Below are 19,823 nucleotides of genomic sequence, written 5' to 3'. Positions count from 1 at the left end.
CTCTAAAAAAAAAAAAAAAAAAAAAAAAAAAGTCCCTGAAAATGAGATCGTGTTGGGTCCAGCATGTTGTGTGGTGGTTAAGGAGCTGGATTCCCACATGGGTGAGTGTTGGTGGAATCCTAGACATGGTGGCTTGAAAATCACTCAGGTGTGTGGCCTGTTTCCAAAATTCTAGGAGGAGAATGGAGAAGGGATTGTGGCACATCCATGCCCCCTGGGGGAAGGTGATTTCTCACTTTCCTTATCTCTGTCTCTCTAGGGTGAGTGCAGGTGCCCTATGGCAAAAACCTTAAAAAAATGAGATCATGTTAAAACTCCTTTGTGGAAGAAAAGTATAATCTAAATGTTGGGAGCGGAGGACAGCAGGTGGTGTGTTGGTTAAGGTGCTGGATTCCCATATGGCTAACTGGGGTTTAAGTCCCGGACCTGGTGGCTTGCTTTCTCACTTTCTCTCTCTCTTTCTCTGGTCAAATTAAAAAATAATAATAATAAATAAAATGAAATAAATAATTCTTTTTTTTTTTTTAAGAGAGGTTTTTGCTATAGGGCATATGTGCTCACCAGAGAGACCCAGACAGAGAGAAACAGAAAGTGAGAAATCATCCACCAGGGCGGGTGGCCATACTGCAATTCTTTTTCCTCTATTTTCATCTTGGGATCTGAGGTACACACCCAGGTGTACCCAGTGTGAGTTTAAGCAACTGGATCTGGGACTCGAACCATGGTCAACTACATGGAATTCCAGCAACGTAACCATTATGCCATCTGCTCTTCCTTATAAATACTTCTTCTTTTTTTTTTTTTCAAAGAATTATTTTATTTAACTTTATTGATTTATTTTAATTTGACCAGAGAGGGACAGAGTGAGTGAGAGAGATAGAGAGAGAGGGAAAGTGAGAGAGCAAGCTACCAGATCCAGGACTTGAACCGTGTTTAGCCATGTGAGAGTCCAGTGTCCTTAAACACCATACTACCTGCCAGCCCCGGTCCCAATAAATAATTCTCTTAAAAATAATTATAAATTGCCAGGGGGATGAGATTCTTACCCTTTTTATTTCTAGAAGGAATACTATTTAAACAGCCAAAGAAAAATATTTGCTCTATCTAAAGAAACCTAGGAATGAAGAACTTCTGGTTTTCTTTTGTAGCTTGTTCTCATATTTAATTATCTTAAACCCCAATATTTTCATTTTATTTAAATGTGTTCTTACTTCCCAGTATATGTTTCCATGTTCAAGCTTAGGATGAGAGAAAGAAATGGTCTTTTCTCTCTTCTTCACAATAATTCCTTGTTCTGATTCAAGGTACTATTTATATTACAGTTGAACAAACCATTCGCATTTGCTTCTCAGAGTAATCCAAATGATGTTAGGCATGATTCAGAACTTGGAGCATTCATTGCCTTGCTTGAGATTACTCAAGCGCTTGGCTCATCCAAGAGCCATTCTTTTTAACTCAAGGTCAAGTTCATTTTCTGTGGTGTGGTTGGGCATGACGGCTATTAAATCTGTTTTCACTTCCCTGTTACAGATGCCAAAGTTTACTTCCTTTGTCCTATGGAGTATTTTTCTCACTTTTGAATATTTCTTTTATTCTCTTCTTTGTCTCTCGAGTTTCTGTAAAACCTTTTAAAAATGAGTAGATCCCAACCATACATGACCTCTCATGAGACGCTAGTCAATGCCAGGTTGAGTGGAAGACTTCATTTTCCTGGCAGATCACACACCGTCGACTAATGATGCTAAGAGTGACAAAGAAAACTCTCAGACAGCAACAATGGTTCATAGGTCGCTGTTGATGATTCGGGTCCCCAGTCTTTTTTACTTGTAGAAAAACTTGCTGTGAGTATTAGTTTTATAAAATGTAGAATTATCTTAACTTACCTGATTAAAGGAAATACATTTCCTTTCTTGTTTTTGTTTCTGTTTTTGCTATAGGACACATGTGCTCACTAGAGAGAGAAAGCGAGAGAAAGAAAGTGACCCCCCCCCCCGAGGTTGGATGGCTACACTGCAATCCATTCTTCATTCTCCTCTCAGGATTTGGGGTACACATGCACGTGCGCCGATTTTTCTTTTTTGTGAGATTTTTGCTATAGGGTGCGTGCACTCGCCAGAGAGACAGAGAGTGAGAAATCAACCCCTGTGGGGAATGGCCATGCCGCAATCCCTTCTCCATTCTCCTCTAGGGATCTTTGAGCATGCAAGCACACACACCCAGCCTGAGTTTTAAGCTGCCAGGTCTGGGACTTAAACTGCAGTTGACTATGTGGGAGTTCAGTCATGTAACCTTTACCCCATCTGCTGGTTCCATCTGGTGTGATTTCTCGAACAGTGCAGCTGACCATGTGAGATCCAGCACTTAACTTCCATACCATTGGCCCGAGGAAATGCATTTTTAGCATAGTTTGAAAAAATTAGAGTCTCTGAGGTGAAATATTGTATCCAATAGTTAGGCTCTCGGAAGACTGTATTTTATTTATTTATTTTATTTTATTTTTTGAGAGGTTTTTGCTATAGGGTGCGTGCGCTCACCAGAAAGACAGAGAGAGACAGAGAGATAGAAAGCGAGAAATCATTCCCCAGGGGGATGGCCACACTGCAATCCCTTCTCCTCCATTTTCCTCTCAGGATCCTGGGCATGTACACACACGTGCCTTGTGTGAGTTTAAGCCACTGGGTCCGGGACTTGAACCACGCCCCGGTCGATGGGAGTCCAGCGACATAGCCATTATGCTAACTGCTAGCCCTGAAGACTGTATCTTAACAAGACACATTCTTCTATATTATAATATGTGATAAAATTATTTACTTTTAACTGATCGTTTACAAAGGTGAGTGCATGGGACCAGCAGTCAGCATAATGGCTATATTGCTGTACTCTCATGTAGTTGACCGTGGTTTGAGTCCCAGACCGGGTGGCTTAAACTCTCGCCGGGCGCGTGTGCATGCGTGCTCAAGATCCCAAGAGGAGAATGGAGAAGAAGGGATTACGGTGTGGCCATCACCCCTTGGGGGTGATTTCTCGCTTTCTCTCTTTCTCTCTCTCTCTGTCTTTCTGGCGAGCACACGTGCCCTATAGCAAAAACCTCTCAAAAAAAAAAAAATACAAAGATGAGTACTTTAAAAAAAATACTACTTCTACTTGTTATCGGCTATTAGGTGTATCATTAATTAGCGTAATAGACTCAAAAAGATTTTTCTTTCAAACTTACTATTTGTGCACTTTAATAATACAAAATGCATGTGCCAATTTTCAGGCAATAAAAGGTAAATTTGTGAGTCACCTGCAGCCTGGTGGTTAAGGTGGCTGGATTCCACATGGCCAATTAAGCGGTTAAAGTCCCAGACCTGGTGGCTTGATAAACACACTGGGTGTGTGTATATGCATGTGTGCATGTGCACGTGTGCCTGCACACACAAAATCTCAACAGGAGAGAGAAATGGAGGAGAAAGGATTGTGGTGTGATCATTCCCTACAGGATGTGATTCCCCTCCTACCCCTCCCCCCACGGTGAGTGCATGTGCCCTCTGGCATAATTTGAAAAGAGAGGAAAGAAAGAAGGAAGGAAAGAAAGAAAGAAAGTAAATTTGCAACCAGAGCTAGAGAGGGTAAAAGTAAGTCTATGCATACACACATGGGTAGCCTCATGGATAAAATCTATCTTCCAGAATTTCTCTCATGGCTAGGGTAGGATGAATGAGTGATTTACTTAATTAGAATATCTGAGGACCAGTAGATTGTGTAGCAGTTATGTTACTGGACTCCCACATGGCCAACCATGGTTTGAGTCTTGGGTGGCTTAAAACTCACACAAGGTGTGTGTGTGTGTGTGTGTGTGTGCGTGCCCACATCCTGAGACTAGAATGGAGGAGAAGGCATTGTGGTGTGGCCATCCCCCTTTGGGGGTGATTTCTCACTTTCCCTCTCAATGTCTTTTCTCTCTCTCTGGTGAGGACAGGTGCTCTAAGGCCTCTTAAAAAAACAAAAGACAGAACTCAGCTAACTGAACACATGTATTCCTGGGGGAGAAGCTAAAATTAGTTGTTTTAAATAGATATTCTAGATATATAGCTTTTGGAATTTGTATTTCTCTCAAGATATTTATTGCTATTTTTCCTTACCGTTAGACGTTAATGAACTGAAAACAGTCCTTCGAGAGCTCAAGTACAGAATTGGCATTCAGTCGGCGAAGTTACTTCGGCAGCTGAAGCAGAAAGATAGGCTTCTGCACAAAGTTCAGAAGAACTGTGACATTGTGACCGCCTGCTTGCAGGCTGTGTCACAGAAGAGAAGTAAGTACTGGAGTGGGGTCAGTCCTTTTGCCACATGCGACTAGAATGTTAGTCAAGCTGAGTCAGTAGGCAGTGTGTTTCTGAACATGTTGAAAAGTTGTACATGGAAGTTTATACCCTGAACTACGAACAACGCAGCTGCCTGTTTTTTCCAGTTAAAATGTACACTTCATGTCGCATGGTACAACCTTAGTTTCATTGTTCTAGATTTGAGGTCAGTACCTCACGTTGACAATAGTTATTTTTACATGATGCTACATAATGACTGAAGTCTTTATTTAAAAAATAGCATCAAATAGACATAACTGAAAAGGCATGCCCTTGTTCTCTTTTTCTCTCAGTCGCTCTAAAAAGTGAATTAAACAATTAAGTTAAGGAGATGCTTGTAACAGGATATTATACCTTGCTCTGAAATCTGAAAAGAATGACATATTTTTTTCCCTTTTTTGGACAGGTTTTTGATATTGGGCGTGTGCACTCGCCAGACAGAGACAGAGAGACAGAAATCACCCCCCCACCCCAAGGGGGGATGGCCACACTGCAATCTCTTCTCCTCCATTCTCCTCTTGGGATCTTGGGCATGCACACACATGTACCCAGCGTGAGTTTTAAGCCACCGGATCCGGGACTCAAACCACGGTTGACTACATGGGAGTCCAGTGACATAGCCATTATGCTAACTGCTGGTCCCAAGAACAAGATGTTTTAACCAACGACACTTTTTTATTTTTTATTTTTTTTATAATTGACTCCTAACTAAGAGCTGCATGATTTGTTCATTGAGTTAAAAAGAAATTATGAAACTGCTGATTCTTGCTAATACGAGATATAAAAGCTTGTGAATGCATTTTATATTTACCATGCAATTGTTTTACGTTTTATTCTGCTAACATTTCCCCATTTTTGTTTTGCATTCTTTATTAACATGCAGCATGGCAGAACAGTATGTTCAGGTATGGTACATATAGGCATAAGTGATGTGTTTGAGAAAATGCCTGTGGCCGGTTTTCAGGCGCATGTGAAAGTTGCCTGTTCTTGTTCTTTTATTCGATCACATCTTATATGCAAAGTGACATCTCCTGGTGTTTTTCTGTTTTGTTCTTAAATTCTGAATTAAGATGTCTTTGTCATCATGAAACAATTTCCAGGGCTTGATATTGTTAACTTGACTAATAGGCACTGTTTTCATGCTGGTGAAAACCATTTTGTATGTTCTAAAGATGTACAGTGGCTAAGTGTAAAAAAAGAAAGAAAGAAAGAAATTTCTGTTTTCTTACACTTGTTATATTGCTGTTTGTTACTTGCCATTTTTCATGCTGTTGACTAAAGAGAGTTTCACCTAATGTGTATTACACAGAATGCACCTTGACTATCATAATGATACCCAGCAGGAGGGTGATTAAGTAGATTGGCTTGAATAGCATTTTCTCCAGATCAGTCAGTTGTCTGAAACAGCCAGAGAAGGAAGAAGGTTTTCGAGTGTGTATATGTGTGTGGGTGCGTGTGAATCTACAAAAAGTTGGCGCGTGTCATTTGATAGTTTTCCATGGATTCTGATTGATTCGTATGTCATGCAAAAATTATTTTCCTCTTCTATTTTGAGATATTGTAATTCTGATTCTTTTTCTCTCAACTGTGTTTTTATTTACCCATTGTTATTGTTGTACCAGAGATTAAAAGAAGAAAGTGGAATTTTGATGTGCAGGGAAGTATCAGGGAAGATGTGGCAATTGTCAGGAAACAGGAGAGTATCATACTAGCCTAGGGGCCTGGATGGGATGGTTTCTATTAGTCATCACTAGGGATGAGTAATCATTTAAATATATTGGGTAATAGAAAGACTAGCGTTTTTGTCTTTTAGAAAAATGTGCCCACAGGAATGACCCCGTAGCACAGCGAGAAAAAGCTGTGTGGGGGAAGCCAGATCCCAGATGGCCAGCAGTGATTCAAATCCTGGCCCAGGTGCCTTTAAAAATCATGCCAGGAACGTGTGCACAAGTGTCCAAAATTCCGATGGGAGGGAGAAATGAGAAAAAGGGATTATGGCATGTTCAGATCCATTGGGGTATGCTTGTTCTCTCTGTGTCTCTCTTTCTCTTTCTTTGGGCCATAACATATGACCTCTGACATTAAAAAAAAAAAAAAAGAAAAGAAAGAGGAAGGAAAGGAAAAAAAGAAAAATGAATCCATAAGTACCCAACTTAACTTGCAAATTTGTGAATGCATCCTTCCTCTGTGTTTTAGAGCTCATCTCTTTAATTCCAACAGGGTTTTGCATTTCAGAACATGCGCGGTTGTTTTGCTCCTTTCCTTGAGAGCTTGATTCTCACCTTAGCGACAAGACTCTATTAAATGGAACACAGTGTTTTTTGTTAAGGAAAAACTGCATTCGAATGATCATCCTCATCATGTGATGCTGTATTAAATGTAGACAGTGTTAAAAATTTGACTGAATACTATCCATCTGTTTAAGAATTCCAGAGGTTAGTTTCATACTAAATGTCTGATTATAAGAGCTACGGATTTTGCCCATTTCCTCAAAGTCAGCTAATGATGGATACATTTAAACAGAGGTCCACAGGATGCACACTTCACTCTCAAACTGAGTAACTGAGCTGTCGCTTTAGTGGTTTTGGCAGCAACATGTTGAATTGTTTGAATTTAATATGCAGAAGTTCAAATATCCCCCGTTTTTGTCACTGTATGGATTTGAAGCTTTTAATTCTTTGTGTCAGAGACTTTTCCCCTTTCATAACATGCATTCTATTTAAAATTGAGTAAAACTATTTTAGTCTTTAACTTATTTTCCATTTTTAAGCTAGAATCTTGTTATGTCAAGGTCCTCTGGTCTCAGTCTCTTGGGCAACTGGGACTACCTTTGCCTGGGTACACACCTGTTTGAGTGTAAGCTGGGACTCAAACCCGGGCTTCCATGTGGATTTAGTCTGCTGAGTTGTGGCATCAACCAGCTCATACAACTGTGACTGAACTGAGTTTTTAATTAAATTTTATTTCCTGTTACTACACCAAAAGGAATGTAATAATTCTGAAATAAGAATCCTAAGTAAATATGTACTGTGATCCACAATGACTAGATCATTTTTATTTCTAATACAAATGATATAACCACTTAGACTTTATGGTTTCTGAGTTGGCTCCATGGTCTGGTAAACAAGGCAGCTGGATCCCATAAGGCCTACCTTGCAGTTTGAGTCCCAGCTTGGTTGCTTGAGAGGCACGTATGTATAAGTGCCCAAAACCCTAAAGGAAGGAGAGGTGGAGGAGAGGTTACCATGTGACCATTCTCTATGGGGTTATGCTTTAGCCTTTCTTCTCTCTGCCAAGTGCACACTGCCCTATAGCAAAAAAAGAAAGACAGAGAGTTTATGGTTTCTGACACTTACCCTCAGTGTATCTCTTTGTTATAAAAATGGATGGCAACAAGAAAGGAAAGATCATTGGGACCAGCAGTTAGCGTAATGGCTATTTCACTGGACTCCCATGGTAGTCGACTGTGGTTTGAGTCTCTGACCTAGTGGCTTAAATTCACACCAGGTGCGTGTGTGTGAGCCCAAGATCCCGAGAGGAGAATGGAGGAGAAGGGATTGAAGCATGGCCATCTCCCCTTGGGGGTGACTTCTTGGTCTCTCTCTCTCTCTCTGTCTTCCTCTGTCTTCCTGTCGAGCACACACGCCCTATAGCAAAAACCTCTCAAAAAAAAAAAAAAAAAAAGAAAAGAAAAGAAAGATTACTATTTGTCTTATAAGAGAGCTTATTATCTCTATATTTAAACGTTCTTCTAAGATTAACCATGCTATGATCAATTTAATACTGATAAATTAATAATAAGAAGAGCAGCAGCTGTTACCATTGATTAAGCACATGCTTTATGCCAAACTGTTGCTTTTATTTCTCATAGCAACTCCAAAAAGGTATGTATCTTTAGGTATGTTTTATTAGGCAATTGAGATTCAGAAAGGTTAAGTAATTTGCATGGGATCACACAGCTGCTAAGTGGTTGAGATGGAATTTGAAGAGAGGCGTCTAAAAAGTTCACACTTTCCACCATAAACTGTGACAGAAGAGAGCTCCACTTTTCCTTAGCAATTAGATAGGTAACTTTAATGTCATTGAAATATGACTGAGCCATAAGAGATTTGTAAGGTACAAAGGAACAGTCCAGAGTTTTAAACTTATTACAATGTGCTGCTTCAGCATAGTCTACATATGAAATAAGGATTTCACTCTTTTTGGTGACATGAATTATTATTATTATTACTTTTTTTGGGAGAGATTTTTCACTATAGGGCGTGTGTGCTCGCCAGACAGACAGAGAGAGACAGGGAGACAGAAAGCGAGAAATCACCCCCCAGGGGGTATTGTCACACCGCAATCCCTTCTCCTCCATTCTCCTCTTGGGATCTTGGGCACGCACGCACACGTGCCCGGCGTGAGTTTTAAGCCACCGGGTCCGGGACGTGAACTGTGGTCGACTACGTGGGAGTCCAGCGACATAGCCATTACGCTAACTGCTGGTTCCCTTGGTGACATGAATTATTGAAAAAAAATGTGGCTTAGTGTCCAGGAAAAGCCACCTAAAGGCTCTAAGAAGCAGGAACAATAAAAAGACTATCTAGGAGGCCAGCCACCTGGCATGGTAGTTAAGGTGCTGGACTCCCACATGGCCAACTGCCGTTTGAGTCCCAGACCTGGTGACTCTCTCTCTCTCTTTCTCTAGTGAGCACATGTACTCTATAGCAAATTTAAAATAATAAATAAATAAATAAATAATCTTTTTTTTAAAAAAAAGAATATCTGGTCCAGGAGGATGATTCCGATGTTAAGTTTTTAAAAATTTTTTTGAGAGTTTTTTGCTATAGGGCACGCGCGCTTCCCAGAAAGAGAGAGACAGAGAGACAGAAAGCGAGAAACTATCCCCTAGGGGGGGATGGCCATGCCACAATCTCTTCTCCTCCGTTCTCCTCTCAGGATCTTGGGCATGCACGCACATGTGCCTAGCGAATTTAAGCTGCCAGATCCAAGACTCGAACTGCAGTAAACTACATAGGAGTCCAATGACATAGCCATTTTACTATCTGCTGGTTCCCTGATGTTAAGATTTTTTTAAAAAAATTATTAATTATTATTATTATTCAATTTAACCAGGGAGAGATACACAGAGAAAGGGAGAGAGAGACAAAGAGAGAGAGAGAATGAAAAAGAGAAAGCAAGTCTCCAGGTCTGGGACTTGAACTGTGGTCAACCATGTGGGAGTCCATTGCCTTAACCACCATGCCACCTGACAGCTTCCTGATGTTAAGATTTTTAAGTGGTTTGCTTAACCTATTTTTCCTGAAAACAGAAGGGAGGTCATATTAAATATCGTATAGTTTTTTTTTTGACATTGCATAGTTTTATAATTTTCTGTATTGATGTAGTAAATGTTTGTTACGCTGGTTGAGTTTGTCAAATGGTATTATAGGTAAGTGATAAAATCTAGCTGTTACTTGAAAACTGATGAGAGAAAAACATGAATAAAATGTCAATATACATGGAAGTACGAGGGGACTTCAAGAAGTTTGTGGAAAAGGAATATTAAAGTATGAGTCTATTTCGGTATAAAAAGTGTTGAAATTTGAGCATAGTTATTATTATTATTTTTTTCATGATGCACATTTTTCATTCTTTGTTTTGGAGACTCTTTGTGTTGTTTTTATTTTAGCCTTGTGATGAATACAGAAATCCTGATAATAATGTAATTAAACAATACTATATATCATAAATGCCTGACAGAGACAGATATTTTGTCAGAGAGATGACTGATTTTGTTTTTGTTTTCTGTAGTATAGTACCTTGTCTGTTGTGGCAGGAAAAGGAATTCATGTGGCCTCGAGTTTGGTGATATTGAAGCTCAACATTTTCTACTAAAAAAACCTGGTGTGATCTATTTCTGGACTATTATTCTCTCTTGTTGATATATTTGTGTATCTTTGAACCAATACAACATCATCTTAATTATTGTATTTTATAACAACTTTTTTTTTTATATATAAAAGAGCAACTCTTGGGACCAGTAGATGGCGTAATGATTACGTTGCTGACTCTCATATAGTCAACTGTGGTTTGAGTCCTGGACTTGGTGGCTTACAAAAAACTCGCGCTGGGCGCATGTGCATACATGGCCAAAATCCCGAGAGGAGAATGGCGGAGAAGGGATTGTAGTGTGGCCATCCCCCTGGGATGTGATTTTTCACTTTCTATCTCTGTCTCTCTAGCAAGCGCATGTACCATATAGCAAAAATCTCTCTCTCTCTAAAAAAAAAAAAAAAAAAAAAAAAATCTTTGTATTTAAAATTTGTTTTCTCTTTTTGTCAGAAAGCGTGTGTGCTCACCAGAGGGACAAAGAGGGAGAGGGAGAAAAACACCTCCAAAAGCGATATGCTAACATGCCATCCCTTCTCCTCCATTTCCCTATCCAGTCAGATGGAGAAAGGAACACACCTGCACATGTGCCAAGCATTTTTTTTTTTTTGAGAGGTTTTCTCTAGTGCGCTCGCCAGACAGACAGAGAGAGACAGAGAGATAGAAAGCGAGAAATCACCCCCCAGGGGGGGATGGCCACGCCGCAATCCCTTCTCCTCCATTCTCCTCTCGGGATCTTAGGCACGCACGCACACGCGCCCAGCGTGAGTTTAAGCAACCTGGTCCGGGATGCAAACCGCGGTCGACTACGTGGGAGTCCAGCAACATAGCCATTACGCTAACTGCTAGTCCCGCCAAGCATGTTTTTCAAGCCACCAGGGCCAGATTCAAACTATAGTAGGCCATGTGGGATCTGGTTTCCTTAACCATTAGTTCATGGGGCCAGTCCTTAATTCTTTCCTTTATTCATGTTAAGTTGCATGTACAAACTTATGAAAGTGAGTGAGGAGAGCACCTCCACAGGGTATGGTCATGCTATGATTCCCTTCTTCTGGTCCTGTTTCCTGTCAGATCCTGGGCACTTCAGGCTGACCTAGTGGAGATTTGAACTATGGTCGCCTTTTAAGATCCAGCTTTTCTTGAGCAGGATATCACCTCTGCCTTAGAACCAGCCCCTGTAACAACTCTTTTTCTTTTTCTTTTTCTTTTTAATTTTAATTTTTAAGATTGCTAGAGGGTATATACATTTGTCAGAGAGAGAGGGAGAGGGCACAGGAGAAAGCACAATCCAGTGGGGTCTGGTCACACTATAACCCCTTCTCCTTTCTGTCCATCCAGTTAGGATTATGGTCATGCATACACAGGCACCTGGTGTTTTCCAAGCCATCAGGGTTGGCATATGAACCACAGTCAACTGTGTGGGATCCAGGTTCCTGTAACCACTGTATCTATCTGTCTGTCTGTCTGCCTATTACCTATCTATCTATAAATTTACAGTAGGGTGTGCATGCTTGCTGTGGGAAGAGAAAGAAAGCACCCTTCAGGGGAGATGATCATGCCACAATCCCTTCTCCTCTATTCTTGGGATTTGGACATGCACACACATGTGCCTGGAGTATTTTTTACACCAGCTAGTCCTGGACTTGTACCCTCCAGTCAGTCATGTGGGCTCCAGCCACTTCAGCCACTGGCTGGGGTGGTTTTTTGGTCTGATATTTCTTGATGCTCTTTTAAATTATGATCTTTTTAAAAATTTCATTTTCTATTTGTTGCTGGTACGTAGAAATATAGTTTTCTATATGTCAACCTTGAACCCAGTAATCTGGATTCTCTTGTTGAGTCCGATAATTTATCTGTAGTTCTTTTGCATTTTTCTTTTTAAAATTTTATTTATGTGTTTAGACAGGGTCTTGCTATGTTTTGATCCTCCTGGCTCAGTGTCTCAGCTGGGACCACAGGCACATAGCACCACAGCTGGCTCTCTTTCAGACTGGCGTTCGCCATGTTGCCCAGGCCAGCCTTGAGCTCATGTCCTGCTGCCTCACCCTCCTGAGCTGCTGGGATTACATGCACGCACCACCACGCTGGCCTTTAGGACTGAGAACTGAGTCGGCACCTCCCTGAGGTCCCAGCATATAGAGAGCACAGTCTCTTAGCAACATGCATCACCTTGGCTGGGCCTTCTGTCTTTTTTTATGCTGGGACTACTGTCATTTTGATAGCTTTCATTACCATTGTTTCATTTCTTTTTCTTGCCTTGCCAACTGGCTAAGACTTCCAGTATCATATCAAATAGCAGTGTGGATAATGGAATTGAAATATTTGTCTCATGTACCACTTCAGAGCCAAAATTTTATTTTCATTATTTCACCATGAAGTACCATATTTTCTAAAGGTATTCTGTACAACCTCTTTATCAAATGAAGGAAATTCTGATGTCCAATTTTTTGAGATATGGGACTCTTTCATATACTACATTGTCTGGTACTTAGAGATGATGTGTGGACATTCATTGATTCTGTTGAATGTCAAAGTAACTGCATTCTTGGAAAAATCCTCATGAACTCACTATATATAAAAATACCGCCCCCCCATATATATGTATGGTTTGCTCAGTTTGGTTTGGTTTGCTAATAATTTGGTTAGGATTTTTGTATCTAGCCTATTGCTTATGGGTTAATCTGTGAGCCAGATTAGACTGTAATTCTCATTTTTGTGTTTTTGTCAGACATTGTGAGCCTCATAGAGTGTGTCTTCTTCTTCTTCTTTTTTAATTCCCTGGAAGAGATTGTGTAGAATTTGTTTTATAAATATTTGGTAAAATTCACTGGTAAACATGGTTAAGCCTAAAGTTTTCTTTGTAGAAAGGCTTTAAATTATGGACCCAATTTAAAAAATATGGGGGGACTGGCAGTTAGCGTAATGGCTATGTCACTGGACTCCCATGTAGTCGACTGCGGTTCGAGTCCTGGACCCGGTGGCTTAAATCACGCCAGGCGCATGTGCGTGTGTGCCCAAGATCCCTAGAGAGGAATGGGGGAGAAAGGATTGTGGCGTGGCCATTCCCCCCTGGGGGGTGATTTCTTGCTTTCTGCTTCTCTGTCTCTTTCTGGCAAGTGCATGCACCCTATAGCAAACATCTCTCCAAAAAAAGAAAAAAAAAACTATAGGATTATTTTTATCTTCTATTTCTTTAAGCATCAACTTTGGTAAGTTTTATGTAATTTGCCACTTCACATAATTTTTCACAAGCGTAGGTATAAAATTGTTAAAAATTTGGGATTCCCTCAGTGTTTCAAGATTTTGGGATTCCCTTAGTATTTCAAGATGCTAAAACAATTTTACTCATTAAATCAGGAATTTGCTTACTTAAAATGTCTTTTATTACAGAATGCAGCATCATGAAGAAGAGCATTTACAATAGGGTGTGTGTGCTTGGTGGGAGGGAGAGGAAGAGAAAGAAGGTGCCCTCCAGGGAGGATGACCATGCCATAATCCCTTAATTGTTATATCTTATTATTCTTGGGGTCAGCAGGTGGTATGGTGGTTGAGGGCGCTGGACTCCCACATGGCTGACTGTGGTTCAAGACCTGAACCTGGTGGCTTGCTTTGTCACCTTCCCTCACTCTCTCTCTGTCTCTCAAATTAAAAAAAATAGTAAGGATGATAATAAAGTTAAATAAAATAATTCTTTAAAAAATTTATTATTATTTTTTAAAAATATATTTGATTGCTATACATCATTCGGCTTGTAAAAAATTTTTTGAGAACTTTCTTTTTAAAGTCTCTTCTGAAACAAACCCTTCAAATTTTTTGGTGGCTGGGAGAGGAGAGGAGAGGCTGCCCAGTCTCATGAAGTAGCAGAGGGGAAGTAGGGAGCCAACTTCTCTTCACCAGCTTTCTCCCAGTTCTCCTTAGTAAGCCTCCTGGAGAATTGCCTGCCAGTCCCCACATGTTTTGTGGGATATGTAGAGTAATACCGGTGAGAGTTCAGCGTTCCCTAGCAGTTTGGGGTCCACTGAGTTGATTTCTACTTATCTGTGTGTTTTTCCATCTTCAAAATTCCATTGCAGTTGATTTTTCTCCCCTTTTTCCTGATCCTTGTAGGTTATGATTGAAAAAGAAAACCTCTTTACTATGTGTGTGTGTGTGTGTGTGTTTTCCTCTTCTTCTTCCTCTTCTTTTTATCTTTAGTGTGGTTTTGGTGGGGACAAAAATTAGATGATTTTTTTTCAACCTGGCATCTTAACCCAGATGTGCTTATTTCTTTGTCACTAACTCATTGGTTTTGATAGATGAACAGAAATAACGTATAGTTCCTTGAATTTGGAACTTGGCTGCCGAACTGTGAATTTTGTCACCAATTTGTTAATTTTGATAACAATCTTAGGTGTGTTTTTTCCCTAAAGTAACTTAGTAAGAATACAATTAGAGAAAAGAAACTGATTATAATCACTTATACTACATTTTAGTAAATACTTTCCCCTTACTTTCTTTACTGTCTTATAGCTAAGAGTAATTTTTCAGTTTTGTCATAATTTACTTATTCTTGTGCATACTGAAAATTTGTGTGATATTTTAAAATACAGTGGTAGCTTTTAAACCTCTAGCTTCTGAGAAATTCTTGTAATTTTGAAAAAAAGAGTAGATATTTCTTGTCACCATTACAAAGGGAACTGAGTTTTAGAGGGAAAAAAATTCTGAATCTCAAAGTCATCACAATTTACATGAAGAAGAAGATTTAAAAATGATTTCTAGGGCCAGCCGGTGGTGCGGTGGTGAAGGCAGTTGGATCCATGACTGTCTTCATGGTTCAAGTCCTGGACCTGGAGGCTTGAAAAACATGCCAGGTACATGTGTGCACATGCCCGAAGAGTCCCAAGAGGAGAAGGGACTGTGGTGTGTGGCTCTCTCTTCCCACCCCGGGGATGACTTCTCACTTTTCCTTTCTCTCTCTCTCTTTCTTTCTGGTAAGTGCATGCACTCTATAGCAAACTAAACTAAACTGTTCTTTATATCCTCATCCTCATGGTTGAGCAAAGTCGGGCATGGAGGAGTTAAGAGCATCGGTGAAACTTGCTCAGCTGCTTGGTGACTCTGGACTCACTAGCTCCCAAGTAACTTTCCATCAGTTATGACAAAAGAAAACCGCGTACAGCCAGCAGGGGGAGTCCTCATTCTCTTTTCAACTTTTCCTAGGAACAGTATTAAATTTATTTCTTTTCTCCATATTCCTAGAAGGGTAAGATAACCTATAAAACTAAGATGATACAAACTAGGATGGACACTTTATAAAATGTATGAAGGGATACTTTTTAGATGTCAAATATATATACATATATAACTGAATAACAATGATGGTGCGTTATATTGTGAGTGAATACTTTCTTTTTTTTTGGAGAGGTTTTTGCTATAGGCCACGTGCGCTCACCAGACAGACAGAGAGAGACATAGAGACAGAAAGTGAGAAATCACCTCCCAGGGAGGATGGTCACGCCTCAATCCCTTCTCCTCCATTCTTCTCTCAGGATCTTGGGCAGGCACGCACACATGCCCGGCGTAAGTTTAAGCCACCAGGTCTGGGACTCAAACTACGGTTGACTCCGTGGGAGTCCAGCAACATAGCCATTATGCTAACTGCTGGTCCCTGTGAATGAATACTTCTAGAAGTGGGACATTTGATCATTTGTATCTAAAGGAAAAAAATGAGGCATTTTAATTAAACCATAGTTTGTAGAATATGTTTTTCAAAAGTATTATTACTTTATTCAACAGATATTTATACTATAGTTTATCATTTCCTGGGCACTATCGTAGGTGCTGAGAATGTAGTAATGAGAAGGGCGCCAAGATCAACACCTCTCAGTCAGACATATCCCTTTTCCTAAGTGTAAAATGCAAGACTACCTAAAATACCTTTTTCCTCAAAAGAATTCTTTTGTTTTATAACAGTTAACTGCATTTTTTCTGTGCCAGAGCTTTAATCGATAGCAAAATATAAGATGATATCGTATCTTGACTTCTTCTGAATGCTTCCTTTTGGGAATTTTATTTAGATCTTCAAATACCATTTCCTCTGCAAATAAGTAGACTGTCCTAGTGTTCCCAAACTTCACTGCATATTGGAATCACCCGAGGATCTTTAAAAAAGTACTGATTCCTGGGACCAGCAGTTAGCGTAATGGCTATGTTGCTGGATTCCCATGTAGTCAATTATGGTTCGAGTCCCGGACCCAGTGGTTTAAACTCATGCTGGGCATGTGTACGTGCGTGCCTGAGATCCCGAGAAGAGAATAGAGGAGGAGGGATTGCAGCGTGGCCAGACCCCCTAGAGGGGTGATTTCTCGCTTTCTGTCTCTTTGTCTCTCTCTGTCCTGTGAGCACACATGCCCTCTAGCAAAAATCTCTCAAAAGAGAGAGAAAGGAAAAGAAAAGAACAATTTCTAATGAATGCATGTCCTGCCCCATGCCTAGGCCTAATGGAGCACCTTTTTGGCTCTAATATTGTCTTCTCAACAGCATTTGCAGAAAAGGATGTTCCAGGACATGACCCTTGGGCAGTAAAGTTTGTCATTTGACCTGTGATCTCTCCTATACAGTTTTGGTCATGTATGAAAGTTGCTGTAGGTGGTGCCTTGGTTTTTGTGTGTGTTTGTGGCTCCTCTAAATTAAGATGAAGAGGGAGGCCCTTTTCTCACATTTCGTTGCTGCTACCTAGGATAGCCAGCAGAGGGCAGACTGTCTCCTTTCCCTGATCCCAGACTCAGGACTCCCTTCTTCCCCTCTCCTGTCTCTGTTCCCTACCACTTCTGATTTGTCAGATCACAGCGATTTTAAAGCCAGTAATGTAATAATAATAATAAAAATGAATGGAAAGAGGCCCTAAAATTAATTTCCTCCCCCCCCCCCACACACACACAACTTGACACTTTTGGGGCAGTTGTCTTTCAGTCTACATCAGGCATCGTCTGAGCTTTTTCTGCCCAAATTCTCCTAGAGTACTCAGACAAGGTTTAAGAGACTCCACTCTCAATCCCTGAATGATAGCACTGAGAAGAGGTACCTAGACTACTCAGATTCATGGGGGATGGAAAGTGGCTACCAGGGCCTGGGGAGAGAGGGAGAGGGAGTTGTTTAATGGGTGTAGAGTTTCAGTTTTGCAAGATGAAGAGTTCTACTAGAGAGTGATTTTATAACGGTGTAAGTGGATGTAACACTACTGAATTGTACACATGAAAGTGGATAGGAAGTTTTTTTTTTTTTTTTAAATGTGTTTTACCACAATTTTTCAAAAGACGCTTTCAGCGAGGTGGAGAGTTGGTACTGCATTTCCTCTCAGCTCCCTATCCTGTCCTTCCTAATATGCCATTCGTGGCATTCTTTCTATGAAACCAATCATGGAGTAAAACTAAAGCATCCTTTCCCTAGTTGGTTTATCATCATGCAGAAAAATAACTTTCATGGTTGACTCTTGGATGCTGTTTGAATCTCCACTGTTCCAGTCTGTGCTATTGCTAATAACAGAACTGCCCAAGGCTGGGTAATTTATAAAAAATAGAGATTTACTCAGATCATGGTTTGGAAGTCCAGGGGCTACCTCTTATGAGGGTCTTCTTGGTGACAACATGATGCAAGCAGTAGCTTGAGGCGAGCAGAGTCTGTGTCTTGTCTGTGTCATTCCTTCTCCTTATGAGCCTGCAGGACTCCATCATGGATGCCCCACTCTGATGCCTAATCACTTCCAAAGACCTCCACCTTTCAGCAGCATAATTGGGTTAAATGTCTACCCTCTCAATGTTGTTACAGTGGGTCACCAGTTTTCAAAAAATTTGCCAGAGGGTGCTTGTGCTTGCTGCAGAGAGAGGCAGTGAGAGAGACAGACACACAGACAGAAAGAGAAAGTAAGAAATCACCCCCTCAGAGGGGATGGTCATGCCGCGATCCCTTCTCCTCCATTTCTCTTTCCTTTTGGGATTCTAAGCAAATATGTACATGTGCCTGACATGTTCCTCAAGTGTGTGTGTGCCCAAATTCCAAATGGAGGGAAGAATTAAAGAGAAGAGATTGTGGTATCACCAAGTCCTCTCTCTCTCTGTCTCATTCTCTCTCTCTATCCAGTAAATGAGTGCACACACCCTCTGACAGTTTTTTTAAAAGAATTGTTTTATTTAACTGTATTTATTTATTTACTTATTTAAATTTGACCAAAGGGGGACAGAGCAAGAGAGAGAGAGAGAAAAGCAAGCCACCAGGTCTGGGACTTGAACTGAAGTCAACCATGTGGGAGTGCAGTGCCCTTAACCACTACACCATCTGCTGGGCCACCATTTTTTTTTTAAATGTGAATTCATTGGCTTAATCTAATTTTTCCACATGGAGAGGGGTTAGTCATTGATAAAATTGCTGCCTATATGATCTCTTGATGTAGTCCCAGCTCACCTGGATGGGCCAGGCAGGGCAGCGGAGGCATTCCAAACATTTCCCTTTGATAAATTCACTTTGGATCAGATTGTATACTCAACTTTGTAATCCAAGTGTTGGAAATAGAATTGAAGTGTTGACTCACCCTGCTATAGCTTCAGCATCAGTAATGATTAATGAGATGTGATATTTCTCTTTTTTGCCTGAGAGTACGTGCGCTCACCAGAGAGAGGAGGGAGGGAGAGAAAGCCTCCTCCGCCCCACTATGGGGCATGGTCATGCCATGATCCTTTCTTTTTCATTTCTCTGTCCTTCTGGGCTTATTCACTCGATGTGGTTTTCAAGACACCAGGGCTGGGATTCTAACCCCATGGTCAGCCATATTGAACCCAGCTCTCTTAATCATTAACTAGGTCATGGAGCCCAGCCTGAGGAGATATTTTTCTAATGAATGTAATATGGCTCAAAAGTTTTAAAATAGTTTTTTAAAAAGTCTAAGCAATTTGGTTTGAATCATCTCAAATGCTACCTTAGCTCTGAGGCACAGTGATATGACAGCTGCTCGCTGCATGGAGGGAACACAACAATGGCATAAAATTTGTTCATGACTGATTCTGTTCTGAGTCTGCATCATTTCACATTTTCTCTCTGTGGAGAGGGTTTTTGGTTTGTTAATAATCCATTTCCTGTTTCTTTTATTTGGCAAATTATTTTTAGAGACACATCGGTTTGTAGTTTATTTGGAGAACTTTAAAGTAGCCCAGATTTATCCTGGATGAGTGATAGGGCGAGTTGATGCAGAAAGCAGTGTCCCCTGAGGTGCGCACAAGGTCCCATCTCTCCATGTGCCCTAATTGACTCCCACATGACCTGCAATGGTGTCATGTAAGCTATAGAGAGTCTTTCGTAGACCCCACAAAGAACTTCACTCATTCGCTCTGGCAATAAGGATGTTTTGGACTAACTGGCAGGACTAAGCTGATGTTGTTGAAGCTATTTCTTTGTTTGCATTAGTATATAAGTAATGTAGGGGGAGTTTGTGGAAATGATGGTCACTTCATGCATTTGGCAGCATAAATGGTGCTGTGAACAAGTCTACTTGCAGGACTCCCAAAATGTTTTGATCATATTGAGATAAAAACAAAACAACAAAAAATACCACCAAAACCTGGTCAGGGGCCAGCC

At 40.6% G+C, this 19,823-nt stretch overlaps 1 protein-coding gene across 3 annotated transcripts in view; it reads left to right on the top strand.

Moving 5' to 3' along the window:
* Positions 1-19,823, top strand: part of TBC1D30 (TBC1 domain family member 30) — a gene marked incomplete at its 5' end in the record, with an annotated part of 92,449 nt that overhangs the window by 6,474 nt on the left and 66,152 nt on the right. For all 3 annotated transcript variants that reach the window (XM_027774061.1, XM_027774060.1, XM_027774059.1), the window contains 1 exon segment: positions 4,131-4,295. In XM_027774061.1, coding sequence (XP_027629862.1) covers positions 4,131-4,295 — 165 coding nt within the window.

The sequence above is a fragment of the Tupaia chinensis genome, unplaced genomic scaffold (assembly GCF_000334495.1).
Source record: "Tupaia chinensis unplaced genomic scaffold, TupChi_1.0 Scaffold000395_1, whole genome shotgun sequence".
In the NCBI taxonomy this organism is placed as follows: domain Eukaryota; kingdom Metazoa; phylum Chordata; class Mammalia; order Scandentia; family Tupaiidae; genus Tupaia; species Tupaia belangeri.
Note: the sequence above shows the minus strand (reverse complement) of the source record. Positions and strands in the feature narration are given on the sequence as shown.